This window comes from Schistocerca gregaria, chromosome 10 (genome assembly GCF_023897955.1).
Source record: "Schistocerca gregaria isolate iqSchGreg1 chromosome 10, iqSchGreg1.2, whole genome shotgun sequence".
NCBI classification, from domain to species: domain Eukaryota; kingdom Metazoa; phylum Arthropoda; class Insecta; order Orthoptera; family Acrididae; genus Schistocerca; species Schistocerca gregaria.
In genome coordinates, this window is record NC_064929.1 from 156,791,129 (window position 1) to 156,811,957 (window position 20,829).

General features: G+C 42.7%; 1 protein-coding gene across 1 annotated transcript in view; it reads right to left on the reverse strand.

Annotated features, from left to right (window-relative positions):
- LOC126293222 (homeobox protein Hox-A4-like) overlaps positions 1-15,716 on the reverse strand; it is a 222,141-nt gene extending 206,425 nt beyond the window's left edge. The window contains exon 1 of the mRNA XM_049986344.1: positions 14,952-15,716. Coding sequence (XP_049842301.1) covers positions 14,952-15,705 — 754 coding nt within the window. The 5' untranslated portion in view covers positions 15,706-15,716. The remainder of the gene's footprint in view (positions 1-14,951) is intronic.
- Positions 15,717-20,829: the final 5,113 nt, after the last annotated feature.

Genomic DNA, 20,829 nt, shown 5'->3' on the forward strand with positions numbered 1-20,829 from the left:
AAGGTTTAGAGTGACACCAGCAGTACCGGGGTCTGCGTTGTCGTGAAGCAGTAGAGAGCCTTTACTGAGACTCAGCGTTCCACGCCCAAGTTTTGTACGGCGTTGACGGTCTCTAGGTAGAAACTCGGTAAGCAGAATGCCCTGTCTGTCCCAGAACACAGTGCACATGATTTTTATGCTGACGCGTGGTTTTAAATTTTTGTTTTTTGGGCGATCGTGACTGCCTCCACTACATCTACCGTCGTTTTCATTCTGGAGTGATATGACAAACACAAGTTTCATCAGCCACAATTTAAGAATCCGTCTCCCTCATCACTACATCGCGTGGGAAATGTCAAAGCACTGCCAAATCCCTTCGTTTTGTGGAAATCCGTGAGCCTTTCGGAACCCAACGGGAACACAATTTGCGAAAATGTAACCAATTTGTGACAGTATTGAAATTTGTGGAAACTCATCACAAAGCATTCTTATTGTGAACTATCCGTTGTCACAAATTTTCTCACTCACTTTCTCATCCAAATCATTATTGACAATAGAAGGCCGATCGCTCTGTGCTTCGTCATGAACACAGGTTCGCCCATCAGCTACTTTCTCACCCTTCCATCAGTCACTACATTTTCACAATAAATCTCTACAAGCTGAATGTGAATTTCAGCTGGTTCTTTGCTTTCATAAACCGTATTAGAGAACGCACCTCAAAAATGGCGGGCTCAGAGATTTTCTTAAACGTTTTGAATGATCACTAGCAAATGTAAACACGACACCGTCCGACAGAACGCACTTCACAGGCGGCAAGCTCAGAGATTGTCTTAAACATTTTGAACGATCACTAACAAATATAAACACAACACTGTCCGGCTGAAAGGGGTCAGTGGAAAGATAATGAACCGGAGAGACGAGTGTGAATGTGCGGAATTGCGACGCTCGTACTGCGGCGACGTTAAAAGGAATCGGTACCTACTTGTCGGACATACCTTACATACATTCCTAGACATCAAAACTAAATAAATATACTTCAGGATTTTTTTAAATTTATCCTTTGTCTTATAGCTGGTCTGATGCGGCCAACCTGCAACTGTAATGACCTCGATGTCGACGGGATGTCAAACCTTAAAGTTCCTTTCGTGACTAACAACTACAATCATTTTTTGCTTATGTTCTCGTTTATTTAAATTATACCTAATTGGAAGAGTGCATAAAGTTGAAATAAGCAGTTCCCATAATATGCAAAAAAACTGGTGATTTCTCTAGCTGGGGAATAATCAAGAATGGGGTGCGGCAACGTTTGGTCTTGGGTCCTCTGCTGTTTTTTATATATATTAATGACTTGCCATTCTATATTCACTAAGATGCAAAGATGGTGCTTTTTTGCCGATGGTACAAATATAGCTATCGCACCAAACAGACAAGAATTAACTGATGAAATTGTAAAAGATGTTTTTCAGAAAATCATTAAGTGGTGCTCTGCAAATGGGCTCTCATTAAACTTTGACAAAACACGGTACATACAGTTCCACACAGTAAATGGAATGACACCACTAATAAATATAGACTTCGATCAGAAATCGGTAGCTAAGGCAGAATATTCAAAATTTCTAGGTGTATTCACTGATGAGGGGTTGAACCGGAAAAAACACACTGAGGATCTGCTGAAATGTTTGAGTTCAGCTACCTACGCTATTAGGGTCAATGCAAATTTTGGCGATACACATCTCAGTAAATTAGCTTACCACGCCTATTTTCATTCTCTGCTTTCGTATGGCATCGTATTCTGGGGTAACTTATCACTGAGTAAAAGAGTGTTCATTGCACAAAACCGTGTAATCAGAGTAATTGCTGGAGCTCATCCAAGATCAACCTGCAGACACTTATTTACTTATTTAAAGAGCTAGGGATCTTCACTGTAGCCTCTCTCTCTCTCTCTCTCTCTCTCTCTCTCTCTCTCTCACACACACACACACACACACACACACACACACATACACATATATATACGAAATTTGTTATTAACAATCCGAACGAATTCAAAACTAATAGCAGTGTACATGGCTACAACACTAGGAGAAAGGATGATCTTCACTACTCAAGGTTAAATCCAACTTTGTCTCAGAAGGGGGTAAATTAAGCTGCCACAAAAGTCTTTGGTCACTTACCTACTAGCATCAAAAGTCTGACAGATAGCCATATAGCATTTGAAAGGAAATTAAAAGAATTTCTTAATGGCAACTCCTTCTACTCATTAGTTGAATTTTTGGATATAGTAAGTGGGTAATTTTCCCAACGCCCGCAAAAAATTAAAAATATTAAGTGTCATGTAATATTTTATGTAATGTAATATCTTGGATAGACACCTTTTATCAAGCTGACACGTTCCACATAATTACGAAGTGTCGTATTCATGATCTATGGAACAAGCACTAATCTAATCTAATCTGTATTTCCTTATAGTTTTTGATCGCTGTAGCTCGCTCTAGCGCTATGAAAGCTATTCACTGCTCTCATGACACGTCCTATCATCCAGTCGCTTCTTGTCCCTGTGTTCCACAGATGCATTTCCTCGATTCTACAGAGAATCTCCTGATTTCTTATCTTATCAGCCCAATTAACGTTCAGCATACTTCTGTTATAACAAATCTCTAACGTTTAGATTGTCTTCACCATTTTGCCAATAGTTCTAGATCCACTTCGATATTATACTATGTCCCAGGCGTACCTTCTCAGGAATTTCTTCCTCGAATTAAGGCCTATGTTCGATAGTGGCGTATTTCTCTCAGCAAGGAACGCCCTCTTTGACTGCGGCAGCCTGATTCTTACACCTCCTTGCTTCATCTATCACGCGGTATTTTGCTTCGAAAGTAGCAGAATTACTCATTTCAACTTCTATTTGGTACCCAGTTTTTATGCTAAGACTGTCTCTAATATCATTTCTGCTACTTCTCAACAGGCCGTACTTGCGTCTTGCTTTAGTGTGAAAGTCTTTAGTTTACTGGCCTTTAAACATATACGTATAATCCAGTTGTCCTTCTGGCGATTAAATAAACTCCACATGTTAACTGTGAAACTCTGTTTTGCTAAAAACAAAGTAGACATTTGGTCTACTGCAATAGAAAACGATGAGCTGCCGGATGCTGTTTCTCAAGCAACAAAATCCTAATCTGATTTGATCCATTATAAATGATTTGTAAAAGCCTGCCACTGTGAAAACAATAGGTATGTTTACAAATAACTTTCTTGCTACCAGTCACGATTCACTTTCATTTATGTTTTGCATGACTCGTTTCGTGAAATGATTCCAGTTTGCAAGTGCGTTTTTCTCTGTGTACTATGCCATTTTTGCGCAATTTTTTTGGTGTGTGAGGTTCTGCTTTCTTTTTTTGACTTTACTGCAATGCATAAAAAACGCGAATTTTGTAGTCGATTGTCAATCTTTGTATGTAGTTAGTGACGAAATTTGGAAGAACTTGTACATTTTTGCTAAGGCCTACTTGTACACACACACACAGACACAGACACACACACACACACACATAGACACACACACACACACACACACACACACACACACACACACACACACACACAAACAAACACACACTTCTAACAAATGCATTTTATGCCCTTTATTTAGTCAATGGAGTACGTTGACATTACGCTCTACTTTTACAAATATGTATCCTGTATTATGTATGTGTGTGGCTACTGCTGATGTGTGTCTGTTGGATGTCTACGCTTTAATGGGCTCTGTGTACTTACTGTTGAAATATCGGCCCTTTTGTCATACATAGAACACGGAGCATTTCTGGCTTGTTAGTTTGTATATTCCAGAGTCTGATTTTAGGTCATGATTAGTTTCTGGGAATCATGATCTGAAACGCGTCGCAGTGAAATATAAAAATAAGAAAATTGCGGCTGGAACAGAAAAGATGTTTTCATACAAACCCAAGCACCTAATCGCTGTTAAACGTTTTAATAAACTCGCCTTACAGCTTTAACGTACTAAAATGCACGTTTCCGTGACGATTTTGTATCAAGTTTCACCTTATTAATTTACATCGTTTTATATAAGCGCAGAATCTTGTTCTGGTTGTGTTCTCCATCAACAGCCTTTCATTTCCTCTGTTATTTAAAACAAATGCATTCTCCGTTTAAGACATTTTTTCGAATAACAAAATTCCTTTCAAGAATAATGTGAGTCAGATGAAATGGTTATTATTACAATAATCGCGATTAAACAACTTATGCGTAAGCGTCATACTAGATAGATATGAAGCGTGAGAGAAAATCATATTAATGGACTTTTCCGCTACTCCTCGTCAGAACCATTTCATACCTAAGCTTGATAAGCAAACAAGTTGCCTTTTCTTCCACTAATATTAGTAGAAACAAAAGGGAAGTTCGTTTGCTCTCCAACCGCATAGATGAGGTATCGCAGGAGGAACCTTCAATATTCAGGGATATGACAGAACAGGTCATTCGAACTAAAAAAAAAAGTTTGTATTCACGGCTCTAAAATGCGTACCTTAAGTTCAGATGGTTCCAATGGCTGTGAGCACCATGGGACTCAACATCTGAGGTCATCAGTCCCCTAGAACTTAGAAGTACTTACACCTAACTAACCTAAGGACATCACACACATCCATGCCCGAGTCAGGATTCGAACCTGCGATCGTAGCGCTCACGCAGTTCCAGACTGAAGCGCCTAGAACCTCTCGGCCACACCGGCTGGTGTCCTTTAAGTGCTACGAACACTTCTTCATATTCGATACCGTGAAACACGTCTATTGTACTGAACGAGTGCTCTCAGCTCTTCAAGGTACGCATTTTAGAGACAATGATTACAATTTTTTATTTTTTTATTTATCTTTTTATTTTATTTTTTATTTATCTATTTATTTATTTATTTTTTTCTTCGCGTTACCGGTTCTGTCATATCCCTGAATATTGAACATTACCCGTAGGACAGCCTCTATTAAAATGACAGACAATATTATGATGACTAGTTTTCTTTTCTCAGACTACAGCAGGACGCAAAATGGAAAGAAAGGGGTTTCAGAACGCGTTTATGTACAGATACCATCTACCTGTGTACCTAGTTTTCAACGTGATGAGTATAGCGAATGATACATTTGTCTCAGCGTTCTCTCTTCTGCGAAAAAAGTTTCGTGCCTTCAGCGCAAGCGTGACGTCACGGTTCATTGCACTCCCTCACGCGAAGAAGCCACAAGACTTCGTGGCAACAACGCAAGCCAACGGTGAAAAAACTTTTACGGCACATGTGATCCCACGCCTGGGGTGAAGCTATTAGCCAAGCAGGTTAGTATGTGTAGTATTTGCAAATTACTATCCTGGACCTAAATTTATTAGCATTATGTAAGCATGCAGCACATAAAGCCTCAACTCAGTGACATGTGTCTCTAACTGTATATGTAAACCAACGTAAATTTTTACGTCTGATTATCGCTCCTTTGCAATTGCAAACAAATCACCTCCACAAGATGATGACATAACAATAATATTCTGTAATAAAATAAATAAAGCCCAACTGAAGAAAGCATAGAAAGTGCTGAGATATGTCTAGCCGTAACGAAACAAATGAAAGTGAATCGGAATTTCCTTCGAATTATAGAGAAGGCTGTTAGCTGACAGTTTATGATGCGTTTTGTGTGAACCGAGACTGAAATCCAAAACATACTCGTAAAAATGAATGTTAGGCAATATGACAAACAGCGACATTCAGTTTGGACGAGATAATGGTGTTTTCATAGTTTACCTCCCTTCTGACTGCACTGATATAATGTAACCACTGGACGTAACTTTTATGTTCGCACGAAAATCATACCATGCCCAAGAAGCTGGAAGATGGTAGGATGTGCTCGAAAATAGGGCTGTTACTCACTATCAAATAGTGATGCCTGAGCTTACAACCATCACTGGCTTTACATCCTCGGGAGTTTTCCCCTTTGATGAAAATGACTTCGTTGCAGATTTTATGCAACGAGAACTACCTCCATCTGTTGTTAATCAATGCCTATAACCTCAGGAAATTCGATCTGTGCCTGCCATCGAACCAAGTACTTTCACCCAAACGAGGTTCAGCTACCCTTATCAGAGGCTCGCCTCACAAAAATAATATTGTGGAGTCATATCAGAAGAAGCAAGACAAAGACGAATCAAATAACTTTATATGCCTGACAACCACAGCTAAAAAATTTGTTACATTGTGTGAAGGACAGTCAAACAATTTAAAATCAGAGGTGGTAAAATAGTCCATAATAGAAATTAGTGGAAGTCCAAATCCGCAATAGCAGTTTATTGTGTTTCCTCTGTATGGCTACCGGTTTCGTACCCTGGAGGTATATCTTCGGATCATATAAAACTAATAGTACCTGTGTCACGAATTCCAGGGAACAAATACGCGCAAAAACAAATCACTCCAAGGTAAAGTTTTGGATGAAAGGGCAGATAGGCATCCGATCCGAACCATGCGTGATCACCAATACATCTCCGAAATACATTCAAAAGGAGAGCCGGGCAGTGCCTGACAGTCCACGTATGACAGAATAAAACCATCGTCAAAATCCGCGGGTGATTTTAATATGCTGACGGCTCCCAAGGATTGCGTGTCATTTAATTCTTTGTTTCTCCCGCAGATTTTGACGATGGTTTTATCCTATCATACATGGATTGGTGAGCAATATGTATGAGACAGGCGAAATACCCTCAGACTTCAAGAAGAATATAATAATTCCAATCCCAAAGAAAGCAGGTGTTGACAGATGTGAAAATTACCGAACTATCAGTTTAATAAGTCACAGCTGCAAAATACTAACGCGAATTCTTTACAGGCGAATGGAAAAAGTAGTAGAAGCCGACCTCGGGGAAGATCAGTTTGGATTCCGTAGAAATGTTGGAACACGTGAGGCAATACTGACCCTACGGCTTGTCTTAGAAGCTAGATTAAGGAAGGGCAAACCTACGTTTCTAGCATTTGTAGACTTAGAGAAAGCTTTTGTCAATGTTGACTGGAATACTCTCTTTCAAATTCTGTAGGTGGCAGGGGTAAAATACAGGGAGCGTAAGACTATTTACAATTTGTACAGAAAGCAGATGGCAGTTATAAGAGTCGAGGGACATGAAAGGAAAGCAGTGGTTGGGAATAGTTTGGACAAGAATAGAATAAAAGCTTTTGAAATGTGGTGCTACAGAAGATTGCTGAAGATTAAATGGGTAGATCACATAACTAATGAGGAAGTATTGAATCGGATTGGGGAGAAGAGAAGTTTGTGGCACAACTTGACCAGAAGAAGGGATCGGTTGGTAGGACATGTTCTGAGGCATCAAGGGATCACCAATTTCGTATTGGAGGGCAGTGTGGAGGGTAAAAATCGTAGATGGAGACCAAGAGACGGCTACACTAAGCAGATTCAGAAGGATGTACGTTGCAGTAGGTACTGGGAGATGAAGAAGCTCGCACAGGATAGAGTAGCATGGAGAGCTGCATCAAACCAGTCTCAGGACTGAAGACCACAACAACAACAACACATGGATTGTCAGGTCCTGTCCGGTTCGCCCTTTGACGTTGTTGTGGAGATGTGTTAGTTATCACACATGGTACGGATCGAATGCCCATCTGCCATTTCATCCAAATTTTTACCGAGAAATGACATGATTTTAGGCACACTTCTACCGTGGGATTCGTGGCAAATACAGTATTACTTTTGTGTGATCTGAAGATATACCTCCAGGGTATGAAACAGGTCGTCATACAGTGAAAGCACAATAAACAGCTATTGCGAATTTGGACTTTCATTCAGTTTTAATATAGACTATTTTAGCATCTCTGATTTTAATTTGTTTCATTGTCCCCTCACATGTACAAGGAGGGAACAGCTGTAACAAAGAAGAGAGATTGTGAAAACCTAATGGGACTAAGGAAAGAAAAGGAAAGAAATCGCTTGAAGACTGATGCGCAAAAGATTTCGATTCAGATTCTGATGACGTAGCTGTTGATGACGAAAGTGACGAAGACGAAGATGCAAAATGTCCAGTGTGCAGGACAACAACGGACAAAAATGGATTAGGTGCATACAGTGTTTTTTGTGGAGCCACAAAAAAATGCAATGAACAAATTTCACATACAGCTACGTTTATTCCCACACTTTTTTTTGAAACGTAAATGTTAAACTCTTGCGTTTTCTAGTATTAATACATTTTTGCTAGCTCTTATGTGTCTAGCGATTTTATTACCAACTCTCAGTATTTTGCGTGCCTATAAAACACAGGGACCATATTTGAATCACCTTCCTCACAAATAAAAAAATGCCAATTTTTTTGTATCACAAGCTGCGACATGATCGCGAATCGCACAGTGGCACAGAAACTGTACAAAAAATTTATTTCTTTCCGTCAGTGATCACAAATTCATTAGGTTTTCAGACTACCGGTTTCGGTCAGCAATGACTATCTTCAGATCCGCAAAAAACGTTGGAAAAACACAAATACAACTATTGGATTGTCTACAGCTTAAAATAGTGAAATAGGCCGCAATGAAAAATGTTACTGACATACATGTGAAAATTATGCGCTTTAAATATGACGAGGCATACCTGTTGTAAAAACATATACTAACATAATGAACTCATGGGCCTCGTCAAAAGATAAACAAAATCAGCGTATCATCGTTGCACGAACATAAAATATTGTGTCCGTTAGATGTATATTATTAATAGCTCTACTGTGCATAAAAACCTGCTGTACAGCAACCACGAAATGTTTTTGTCGTAAGCTCGTTAGATGTCGCTACTGTAGTTTTACACACATTCTTGTCATATACTTGTACAGTTTGGAATAAAAAGAAGAATACAATCGTTAAAATCTGTAGTGAGCTTACCACGTGTATAATTCATTACAGTAATTTTGTAGTTATAATCTGTAGACAATCCACCAGCTGTATTTGTGTTTTTTCCATGTTTTGCTGCAGATCTGAAGGTCACCGCTGACCGAAACAGATGGTCGGAGGAACTAACAAATTTTTGATCATACACGGAAACAAAGAAATATATTCTACTTTTTTGTATTATCATCAGTTTTGAGGTGCTTCATTAAGGTGCCGCAAAAGCTGAGCTTAGCACCTATAGTAAACATACTTGGGTGTGAAATGAAGCATGTAATTTATTTTTCTCCAGCATTATGATGAATTTACAGTTTATAATGAAAGTATGGCCCATACTTGGGTACTTTACCTTAAATACAAAGAGGTATACAGGGTGTTTCGAAATTCCCGCTACAAACTCTTAGGGCTTGTAGTCGGGAGTGAGTACATGGTGTTTCCAATAGGAATCCACGTCCGGAAACGTACTGTTCCGTTCTACAACGGTTTCAGTTAAGACGTGTAACTGCTTAGGGAAAGAGAAAAGTCTCAGACTTGCTTGACATGGTAAGCAATAGCGCAGACAGACTGACGTAAATACGTCACGCGATCGCCTGATGTCACTTAACGTAGTATGCAGAGTTTAATTTACTACACTCCTGTAGAGACTGAGGAAGATCTTGTGGCACTAGAAACTGACGAGACACCAGGGTGCTGACAAGTGTGTATCAGAATATGCTTCGTAGATACAATGTATGCAACACACGTCGGTGACCGCCACATCGGGCAGCCGTTGTAACGCACCAGTACTGTTCTGTGTGTACACTATGGTTGGTTCTTTTTTTGTTTTGGAATAGTGTAAACATGCAAGTGTTAATACAAGCAAACCTGTTTAATTGATAAATGGATGTTTTGCTGTTTCCTTTCGAATTGTTAACAAGTAACTGTACTGCATCACCCCTAATTCCGTTCCTCAAGCAGCAGAGGCTTACTTAAACATCTGAACTGAAACCATCGTATAACGGAAATGGTGCGTTACCAAGAACACGGGTTCCTATTCAAAATATTATGTACTCACGCCTCTCTACCAGTTCTAGAAGTTTTTAACGGAAGTTTTTGCACACTCTCTAGACATATTATGTTTCCTTATTTCGAGAACGATCACAGAAGGCGATTTATAAATAAAATCGAAACGCGTCTGGCGAAAAACACTCTTTCATTATTTGCAGTAAGCTTAAGACGGGAAAAACAATAATAATTCTGACATTTGCTGCAGAAGATGCCCACACAGAGTAAAGAAGTTTATTGTGAACGTAGTGTTTTATTTGTGTCGCCTGCTATGCTATGGACACTTTTCACGCTTGCTGGCTCTAAAAAATAGTCCAATGTAGTATTCAAAAAGTTCATGTTATTAGCTTTTTTCTAGGCGTGTGTTAATTTATATTTTAAAGTTTTTTTTAACCGTTTGTGAAAAAGGAATTCCTAACACGTGAAACAAACCTGTACCTTTCTTGTTATAGATTGCATGATTTTCATGCTAGCACCATCTCGCACACGTGGCTCGTAATACCAAACCAGCTGCACGGCTCACCTTGGCGCTGTGCGTACTTCTGTAATGTCTGCGGCCTGGTGAGACAATCGAGACTTTATTACGCTTCTTTGTCGAAATTAAGGCATGCTAATGAGATGATTTACCTTAATTCCCATAGTTGCACGGGAGACATAATTTAAATATTTTTGTCCGGCCTCCCCTCACTTAACAGGTGTGGCGCGATCCCAGCGGGTTTGATCATAGACAACTGCTATTTATTTAATCTTGACTATGAATGAGGACTTCACTCATAGCATTTACTTTGTCGCGACATGACTGTTTAAAAAATAAAAAAAGATATCTTGTCAATACACATCTCTTATTGATGGCGCTTTATGTTATGACACATCCATTTTCGAAACCACTGTAATACTGTAATGTTACACTTTCTTGTCGATATCACCTGAAGACGCAACTCCACTGAGGCGAAGCGTGTCGTGACTTTATAATAAAAGTTATTCTTTGATATTGTCGAGGGAGGGGGGGGGGGGGGGCAGCGGAATATGTGATCTGTCGATTTAAAACACATCGGAGTAAAAATCATACATTAAAATCGAAAATTTTCTTTACTGATTAACTGTTTCTGGTTATTACTGAGCCATCTTCAGATCAATCTAAAATGTTGCTCAGTGTGTGACGCTACAAATCGTCATTTTTTTTAGCCGTAAATCCTAAAGTGAAAATAAAATGTTAGTTGGTTATGTAGTTGATGATGAAATGTTGTTAGCGCGCCCATTTTTTCACAGATATGTACAAACGGTCGACAATTATGACATTTGCATTGCCCATGACTGGTTGTAAACAAGACATTATTTCTAACACTCATATCAGGAGCAAGAAAGTGGCCATGTGATAGGTCTTAAGTTGGCTGACAGCCGTCACTCAGACAGTTCCTTGTACCTGATACGAATGTTGCAAACACGAAGGACATTTCATAAATAATTCACAAGTTGGTATTACTGTGGATTGTTTAATGCTGCAACAATGAAAATTATGCAGGTGGAAACTTGAGGAACAAACACGTGCTTTTGTTTTTTCACTGAGTACTCTAATCTAAAATTAGCGAAAGATAGAAATGTACCCTGCAGGCGTCTTGGGTGCTATTAAGTCTTGAAACCAGAGGTCGTATATCAAGAACGAAACTTTAGGCAAGAAAAACTTGACAGAAATCCACAGTGTGTTAAGTGGAGTCTTTGTGAGTTAACAGTGGACTGTAGTACAATTTCACATTGGGTTAATCGTTTTCCTGGTGGTCGTATGAACACAGATGATAAGCCAAGAATCGGAAGGCCAAAAACGTCAATAGATGAACGAAGTGCGAAACTTGTGGCAGGTTTTCTTAAAGGAGATCGCAGTGTGACTTGTGAGGAATTATCTAAAGCCACGGGAATTCTCTCAACATCAGTATTACGTATTCTGACAAAGGATTTGAAGAGGAGAAAAATGTCTACGAAGTGGTCCCCCACTGTCGGACTGCTAAAGAAAAGCAAAAGGGCATGTACACTGCTATTTATGAAACGTGGAGTTGAAATCCAATGAATGGAGAGCTTCAGATTGTCCGCGTACAAAAAAATATCGACGCGCTCAATCAAAGCTGAAGCAAATGATGATTTTTGTTTACGATCACCAAGGAATCATACTGACAGATAGAGTCCCATGTGGAACACGTGTCACGGCAGTGTATTAACGTAACTTCATGCAAAACCTAAGCAGAAAGACTCACAAAACCTGACCTTATTTGCTCGAGGCTGGGCCAACCATTCTCCACGACAACGCTCGCCCGCATATCGCCAAAGTTGTAGCCCAAAAACTGCGCGACTACGGATGGGAAGTGTTGCCGCATCCTCCTACACCCCGGACATGAGTCCACCAGACTTCGACTTGAGCCCAAAATTGAAAAAAAACTTATGCGTGGACGTCACTATCTTCCCCTGAAAGAGCTTTCTACCACCGTTAGTAAGAGCCAGCAGACAAATGAACAGAAGTGGTGTTCTGGAAGGAATAATAGTGCTTCAGAGACGTTGGCATTCAGACATAGAGAAGCAGGGAGACCACATTGAAGGAATGAAAAGAGATATTGAAAAAACCGCGCAAGTAAAAATATTAGTGTACATTATTCACGAAATTTCCCTCGTAATATTTCGTTTACAACCACTCATGGGCGATGCAACTATCATTGGTGTCGATCGCTTGTACATGTGTGTGGCGAAAGGGGCACTGTAAGAACGTTTCATTAGTAATTAATGTTGTCAATTACATAACCAGCTAAGATTTTATCTTTAGGATTTTATTTCACTAGGGCGACTTAGCTGTAAAAAATATAATGGTATGTAATGAGTGTCACACACTGAACAACATTTTAGATTGACTTGAAGATGGCTCGGTAATGAGCTGAAACCAGTAATTAATAAATAAAATTTGCAATCTTGACGCAGGATTTTTATTCACACATGATTTCAAAGTTGTTGTGAATATAAGTCAGCTAGTGTGACCTTCAAGTAGTTTTCATTGTATAAATCACTCACGAATGACCCCATTTCGGCATATTGAAATTATCTGGTGCTCTTGAATGTAATATCGTTGCTGTCATGTCCAGTATTTTTTTTTTTTTTGAATTTTTAATCTCCTGCTTACATATAAGGAGAAACTAATGCATCTAAAAAAGACAAGACATAGCAGCGACGACATTACACTCAAGAGCACCTGATTATGGCAATTTTCCGAAATGGGCTCATTTACAGATATATCTACATGGATAATCTGCACATCACATTTAAGTACGTGGCAGAGGTTTCATCGAACCACCTTCACAAAAATTCTTTATTGTTCCACCGTCCTACAGCGCGTAAAGAAACGAACACCTATATCTTTCAGTGCGAATTCTGATTTCCCTTATTTTATTACGGTGATCGTTTCTTCCTATGTAGGTCGGAGTCAACAAAATATTTTCATATTCGGAGGAGAAAGTTGGTGATCGAAAGTTCGTGAGAAGATTCCGCGGCAACGAAAACCACCTTTGTTTTAATCATATCCACCCCAAATCCTGCATCATATCAGTGACACTGTCTCCCCTATTTCACGATAATACAAAACGTTCTACTCTTCTTTGAACATTCTCGATGTACCCTGTGAGTCCTATCAGGTAAGAATCCTTAGCAGTAGTCTAAAAGAGGACGGACAAGCTTAGTGTAGCTAATCTCTTTAGTACATCTGTTACATTTTCTGTGTCGCGCCAATAAAACGCAGTCTTTGGGTCTCCTTCCCCACAACATTTTCTGTGTGTTCCTTCCAATTTAAGTTGTTCGTGATTTTAGTTCCTAGGTATTTATTTGAATTTACGGCTTTTAAATTTGATTGATTGATCGCGGAACCGAAGTTTAACGGATTCCTTTTAGCACTCATGTGGGTGACCTCACACTTTTCATTATTTAGGGTCAATTACCTGTTTTCGCACCATGCAGATATCTTTTCTGAATCGATTCGCGATTTGTTTTGATCTCTTGAGTGATTTATAAAACAAAAATTATTTAAAGAGCAGTGCAGTTGGCTGATACAATAATCGTGGCATTAGAGGGCACATTTTGCACTGCAGGAGCCAAAGAAGAAAATTTTTCTTTTTAAAATTCAGTCTTGATCGCACCTCGTATGCTAGAAGAACATAGGTGACCGGTCTCGGTCGTATCATATGACCATCATCAGACCCATGGCATCCTTCGAAGATGGTAGGTGAGATCGCAGCAGCTGAGAAGAGTGCTCCACCTACCATCTCCGAAGGATGCCATGGGTCTGATGATGGTCATGTGATATGACCGAAATCGGCCACCTAGCATACGTGGTGCGATCAAGACTGAATTTCAAAAAGACATCTTCGAAGATGGTAGGTGACATCACAGCAGCTGAGAAGAGTGCTCCACCTACCATCTCCGAAGGATGCCATGGGTCGGATAATGGTCATGTGATATTACCGAAATCGGCCACCTAGCATACGTGGTGCGATCAAGACTGAATTTCAAAAAGACATCTTCGAAGATGGTAGGTGACATCACAGCAGCTGAGAAGAGTGCTCCACCTACCATCTCCGAAGGATGCCGTGGGTCGAATGATGGTCATGTGATATGACCGAAACCGGCCACCTATGTTCTTGTAGCATACGTGGTGCGATCAGGACTGAATTATAAAAAGACATCCTCGAAGATGGTAGGTGACATCACAGCGGCTGAGAAGTGTGCTCCACCTACCATCTCCGAAGGATGCCACGAGTCTGATGATGGTCATGTAATACGGCCGAAACCGGCCACCTGTGTTCTTGTAGCATACGTGGTGCGTTCAAGACTGAATTTTAAAAAGAAACATTTTTAAAAATTTTTGATCGCTCTTCCAAAAAATGTGTATAAAAATTGTCCAAAGAAGGAATGTTTAACAGCCAATACGGATGATTTTATTCACAATGTGAGGTTTATTGAGGTACGGGAGAGATGTAATGCGACTCACCGACTCCAGCGACGTGGATCTTCTTCATCCACGGGTAGATGATCCGCTCCCCGGACCCCGAGCTGTCGTCCGGTTCCGCCTCTTCCGCCTCCTCCTCCTCTGGGTCGTCTTCCAGGTTATCCGCCCCGCTCGGCGGCCCCTGCTGCTGCGGCTGGGGTGGCGCGGCGGTCACCGCCGCCCCCGGGGGCGGCTGGGCCGCCTGCGGGGGCGGCGGAGGCGGCGGCGGCGGGCTCGGCGTGCCGCCGCCGCTGTTGGCGGGCGTCAGCGGCTGCGGGGGAGGATGCGGGCCGCACGGCTGCTGCGGGCTCGCCATGTCCGGGGGCGGCGGGTAATAGTAGCTGCCCCCGGCGCCGCCCCCGGGGCCGTAGCCGTTGGCGGTGACGGCGACCGGCGTCGCCGCCGCGTAGTGGTGGTGGTGCGCCTGGTGGACATGGTGGTGCTGCTGCTGGTGCTGGTGGTGGTGCTGGTGGTGGTGGTCGTGCTCGTGGTGGTGGTGCTGGTGGTGGTGGTGGTGGTACGCCTGGTACTGCGCCGCGGCGCTGCCGAAGAAGTCGGCCGGGATGTAGTTGCTCTGGCTGTACTCCTCGCTGGGCGGGAACTTGGGGTCGACCAGCAGCTGCTGCGGCTGCGGCGCCAGCTGCTGGTGCTGCGGTTGGTGCGGCGCGTGGTGCTGGTGGTGCAGTTGGTGGTACCCGACGGCGGACACCGCCGTCGCCGCGCCCGCCGACGCCTGGGCTCCGCCGGACGGGTTCATCAAAAACGAACTCATGATCATTAATTTTTCCTGCCGGGCGCCGGCCGCGAGCGGTGCTCTCTGTGCGCCTCCTCCTCTTCCCCTCCCTCTCCCCTCCACTGCTCCCTTTCCCCGTCTTCACCCCCACCCCTCCCCTGCACGACCTACTTTGCTTAGCCCTGGCGCACAAATCCAGTCTCTCAAATCCCTCAGCAATCCGTCGCCACTGCCGACACCGTCGCATCCATCATTACTCGCTACACTTGTCAAAAATCACTCCGAGTTTCCGCAGACTCCGCTTCGCTTCCATCGCGCGCAGCACGTCACCCGTCAACGCTTCCCGCGTACACAGTCCGCCACATTCTCTCCGCAATAACTACTACGCCGCTCTATTTCCTCCTCCGTGGCGACGATAGTGCACACGTAGACGCTCTCCGCTCGCCGCCAGTAGCGAGGAAAGAAGGAGGCGCGGTTACGCAGACAGGGACAGAGAGAGCGGCACAACGAGGAAGGAAAGAACGCAGTAGTGGGGAACCGTGCGCGCGGAGATAGCCGCAGCGCGCGACAGGGGAGGGGAGCAAAAAAAGCGACTCGCGGCGCTGCCGTCACCGCCCACCCCGCTGCCAATTAGCATACCACGTGACGACGGCTCGACCAATTAGAGCGCGCCGGCGTCAGCCGCCATGATGGATCACCGCCGCCGGACCTCCCCCTACCGGGACGACCGCGCTGCCGCCTGGTGGCGAGCCGCGCAACCGACTCCCGCGCGAAAGGCGTGACCCCAAACACCTGTATTTTGTTTCCGCGAGATTTTACGCGCGCCCGTTTCGCAACGGTTTTCTCGCTACCAGACGCTTCTTTATCACTAACAACAAGATAATTTAAATTTTTCTGTTGCTATTTTGCAGAACACAGATGAATCTACAGACCAGAATACAATTGTCAACACGTAGCACTTAAACACAGTGCGATACTGGTCGCAATTTTGTTTTAGACAAATGAACAGCGACTTTTATATCTCTGCCGAACACGTTTCGCCTAATCAGCAGCGTCTACTACAAATATTGCTATAGACGTAACAGATTCATGAAACTACTTTTGACGTCACTCACAGTTGAACATCCAATAGTCACCACCATGACATGGCAGTAATATTGAAGATAATTGCCATAAAATTAATGACGCATCTTTCCACACACCACAAATCAACGGACAGGTTAAGTTCAGGATACTATCCAAAAGTCAGATGTACAAACTGCTCACATGAATGTCAGCCTGTCGCTGGTGCAGGGAAACAGTTCTGAAGTCATTAAAATACACTACACAAACTGCACTTTTGATGTAACCCCTGACTGACAAAAGATCGTACGAATTTATCTTACAATGTAGGGCCTACATCATTCCAGTATTTTGGAGGTCTCTTCTGCTACACTGTTTCCCTTCGTGACAGTTCTTCTTAGTACAGTAAATGAAGGCACACTATTCGATCTGCTTCTAGGTATTGTTGTCGGACACTTTCCGCGGAAAGTAGTTTTGCGCAAACTTCTCGTCTTCGGTGAGTCACATATTTCTTTGAAAAAATTACAGAGATGTTAAACTTTTGTCACCTGTCGCTGAGTAGAAACGGTAGAGCACTTCTCGAATCAGCTGTTCGAAATGAACGTAAAGATATCTCCGCACATCGCGAAAACGCGAACAGCTGTTTCAGGGCTGGCTGCGCCGAGATTTACTGTGTAGAGAATTCGTCACGGGTTCCGTCGTACGCGCCTACTCCACGGCTACTGTTAGCGGCCGGGTCGGTTCCACACAACTGAACCGACAACAACGCCCGAGCGCCACACGCAGGAGGGGCAACTCAGTTCGGGCCAAAGCATTTCGTTGCCCACGCGCGCGCCGAAGATAGTACCGCGGGCGGTCCAAAGCTCGGCACTCGCGAAGACGCGCCACCCCGCCGTCGCCGCGAGCGCGGGTTGGAACTCGGCACCCCTCCCTCGGTCTACCGCCCCTCCGGCTCGCTGCACCCCCCACCCCTGTCGCCTCCCTATCACACACTCGCGGAGTTCCCCCATACTACCCGAACGCAGCCCCATTGGACGCCCTGACCATTTTCGCCGCTCCAGGTTTCAGCGGCCAGGGGGGTTGTTGGGGTGAGAAGAGGGGTAGAAAATAATCACTTCCAGCCACCATCTCTTTCCACCCTCACCGTGGCGACGTCCTCAGCAGTTCCCCGAAAAACTGCATCACCCCCGCGTACCACGCACGCATAGAAAAAAAAAAAAAGAATTACCACCCAGGATCCGGGGCGTAAATGGAAGAAGGAGAAAAAGCATCTAGAGAAGAAGTAGGGCGTAGGGAGAAGGGAGGACGGAAAAGAAAAGAAGAAAAAAGGAAAAAAGGACGCCTGTGGCTGATGCGGTGTTATTGTTTTCAGCCCCTACGTGCGTGGGCTGCGATTCTGCCCGCCGGAGTTCGCCAAAACTGTCGTCGAGATTGAGTTCGTCGGTGTGTTTTTCTTCGTTCTCTCTCTCTCTCTCTCTCTCTCTCTCTCTCTCTCTCTCTCTCTCCCTTAAATTCTTCACCGCGTTTCCACGTTCCCGTCCTGTTAATAGCTTGGGTCTCTGATAGCCAGCAAGGCATTTTTTTTTTTTTTTTACTGTACAACATTGTCCAGTCGCCAAGTTATAATTAAAAAACTCGAAGTGGCCTTTACACGTGGACCCACCAACGCGGTCACCCTTGACAAGTAGATTGCGCCCTGCGCACACGCAATATCTTCCGCCCTCTCCTTTACACCGCCTACTGAAATTGTGCTTGCCCGCTAATCTGGGACACGTTACTCCAGACGTAATTTGTCGCACACGCGGAGCAATAAGAGAAAGAAACCAGTCGCGAGCAGCAGATGTTTATCCGGCGGCTGTGGATATGGAAACGGGCCGGGAGAGTGCGAGAATAAAAAAGAAAACAAAAACGGGGAGAATGAAAGGAAGTGGCTGAGTAGACACTCGGGTTTTTAAGGAAGATAAATGGTGTGTCCCGTTGTCGCCTGGAATGCGCGGCTAGTAACATTCGCCGCCGCCTGCGTGAGGTTGATTTGCGTGTCACAGGGAACTGTTTCAAGATATCGCTCTGCGCTCGCCTTTTCTGTTTATCTTGCAGATAAAACCCGGCTCTGTTTCAAATTTCTTCCCGCCGCCTGTCTTTATCAATCGCTCGTATGCGACATCACACGTTTTACCGTTCGTGAAAATTCAGGCATCCCTCATCTGTCAAATCATTTTTTTCAGGAACCGAAGGACATATCAAATTAAAATTTATGTCACATACGGTCTACAGTTCCTTGGTTGTGTAAGAAACTGACGCTTGTAAGTCAATGCAATCAGAAGATACGGCCATTTATGTCATATACTGTAATACTCGCAAACTCGCTTAGGCCCTACTTCCCGTTGACCGAGGATCATCAAATTTGGCAAGCTGCAGGGTTTCACAACAGAACCAAAGAAAAAACTCTGAAAATTGCTAATTTGAAAGTAAATCACACGAAACCTTTTATTTCATTTCTATTCAGACTGTTTGTTATCAAATTGAATTTGATGTCACGTACTAATGTGTATGGCCCCTAGCGGTGAAATAAACGTTAACTTTTAAGTCAACGCAACGATACGGCCGTTTATGTCACGTATTTTGATAACCGAAAACTCACTCCTTAAAACATATAGTAAATTCCTGTTGACGCAGGATCATGAAATTGAGCAACAAGCAAGGTTTCACAGTACAAGTAAAGAAAAATATCAGAAAATTGTTAATTAGTAATTATAGGCTATGACACGGAAAAAATATTTCTTTTGTCACTTGTTATTCGGCTTCAGACGTGAAAATTAAAATGTCTAGGAATTCCTGGGACCAATATCTTGCCAGTATCAATGTTGGTAACAGACAAAAATTATCAAGGTTCTAGATTCAAAAATGGATGAACTGTCAATATAGATAATTAAGTTTATATGGAACCCTCACTGCGCAAATCCGACTTGCACTTGAACAATGTTTTTAATTTTTATTTTATTTATTTATTTATTTTTTGAGCCATCAATCTACTAATTGGTTCGATGCGGCTCACCACGTATTTCTCTCTTGTGGCACCCTCTTCGTCTCAGAGTAACATTTTCAACTTACGTCCTCAATTTTAATTGTTGACGAATTCCATTCTCCATCTTCCACTGCAATTTTTATCCTCTAGAGCTCCCTATAGCACAATAGAAGTTAATCCCTAATCTATCACACCTGTACCGTTATCTTGTCCCTTCTTCTTGCAGTGTTTTCCATACGTTTTGAATGAAATTTCGTTCAAAATTTAGAAATTCGGTTACAGTCACCCACCGTTTAAAATAACATTTTCTATACGTTCGTTTCTTCGACGATTCGGCAAAGAATCACGACATTTCTGATCTTATCAGTTCACCTAATTTTCAGCACTCAACTGTAGCACCGCACCTTATCGCCCTACTTCTTCTCTGTTCGGATTTTCCCACTACCATACAATGCTGTGCTCCAAACGTATATTCTCAGAAATTTGTTCAAATCAGTGCGCAATCTTATGGGACTTAACTGCTAAGATCATTAGTCCCTAAGCTTACACACTACATAACCTAAGGACAAACACACACACCCATGCCCGAGGGAGGACTCGAACCTCCGCCGGGACCAGCCGCATAGTCTATGACTGCAGCGCCTCAGACCGCTCGGCTAATCCCGTGCGGCAGAAATTTGTTCTTCAAATTTCTGTAAAAGTATTTGATAGCAGTAGGTTTTTCTTGACCAGGAATACCTGCGCTAGTCTGATTTTTATGCCCTTGTTTCGTCTGCCATGCGTTAATTTGCTCCTAAGGAAGCAATACTCCTTAATCTCGTCCATTTCGTGATCCCCAATTTCATATTTAAGTTTATTATTCTTCTTATTTCTGCTACTCCTCTTTCATGTGTTTACTTTCAATGCATATTCTGTACTCATTAAACTGTTCATTCCATTCAACACGCTCTGAAATGATTTTCCGCTTTCGCTGACAGTGGCAATATCATCAACGAAATTCATATCCTTTTATGAGCAAGCAGTAGAGGAAACCAAAGAAAAATTCCGAGTAGGAATTAAAG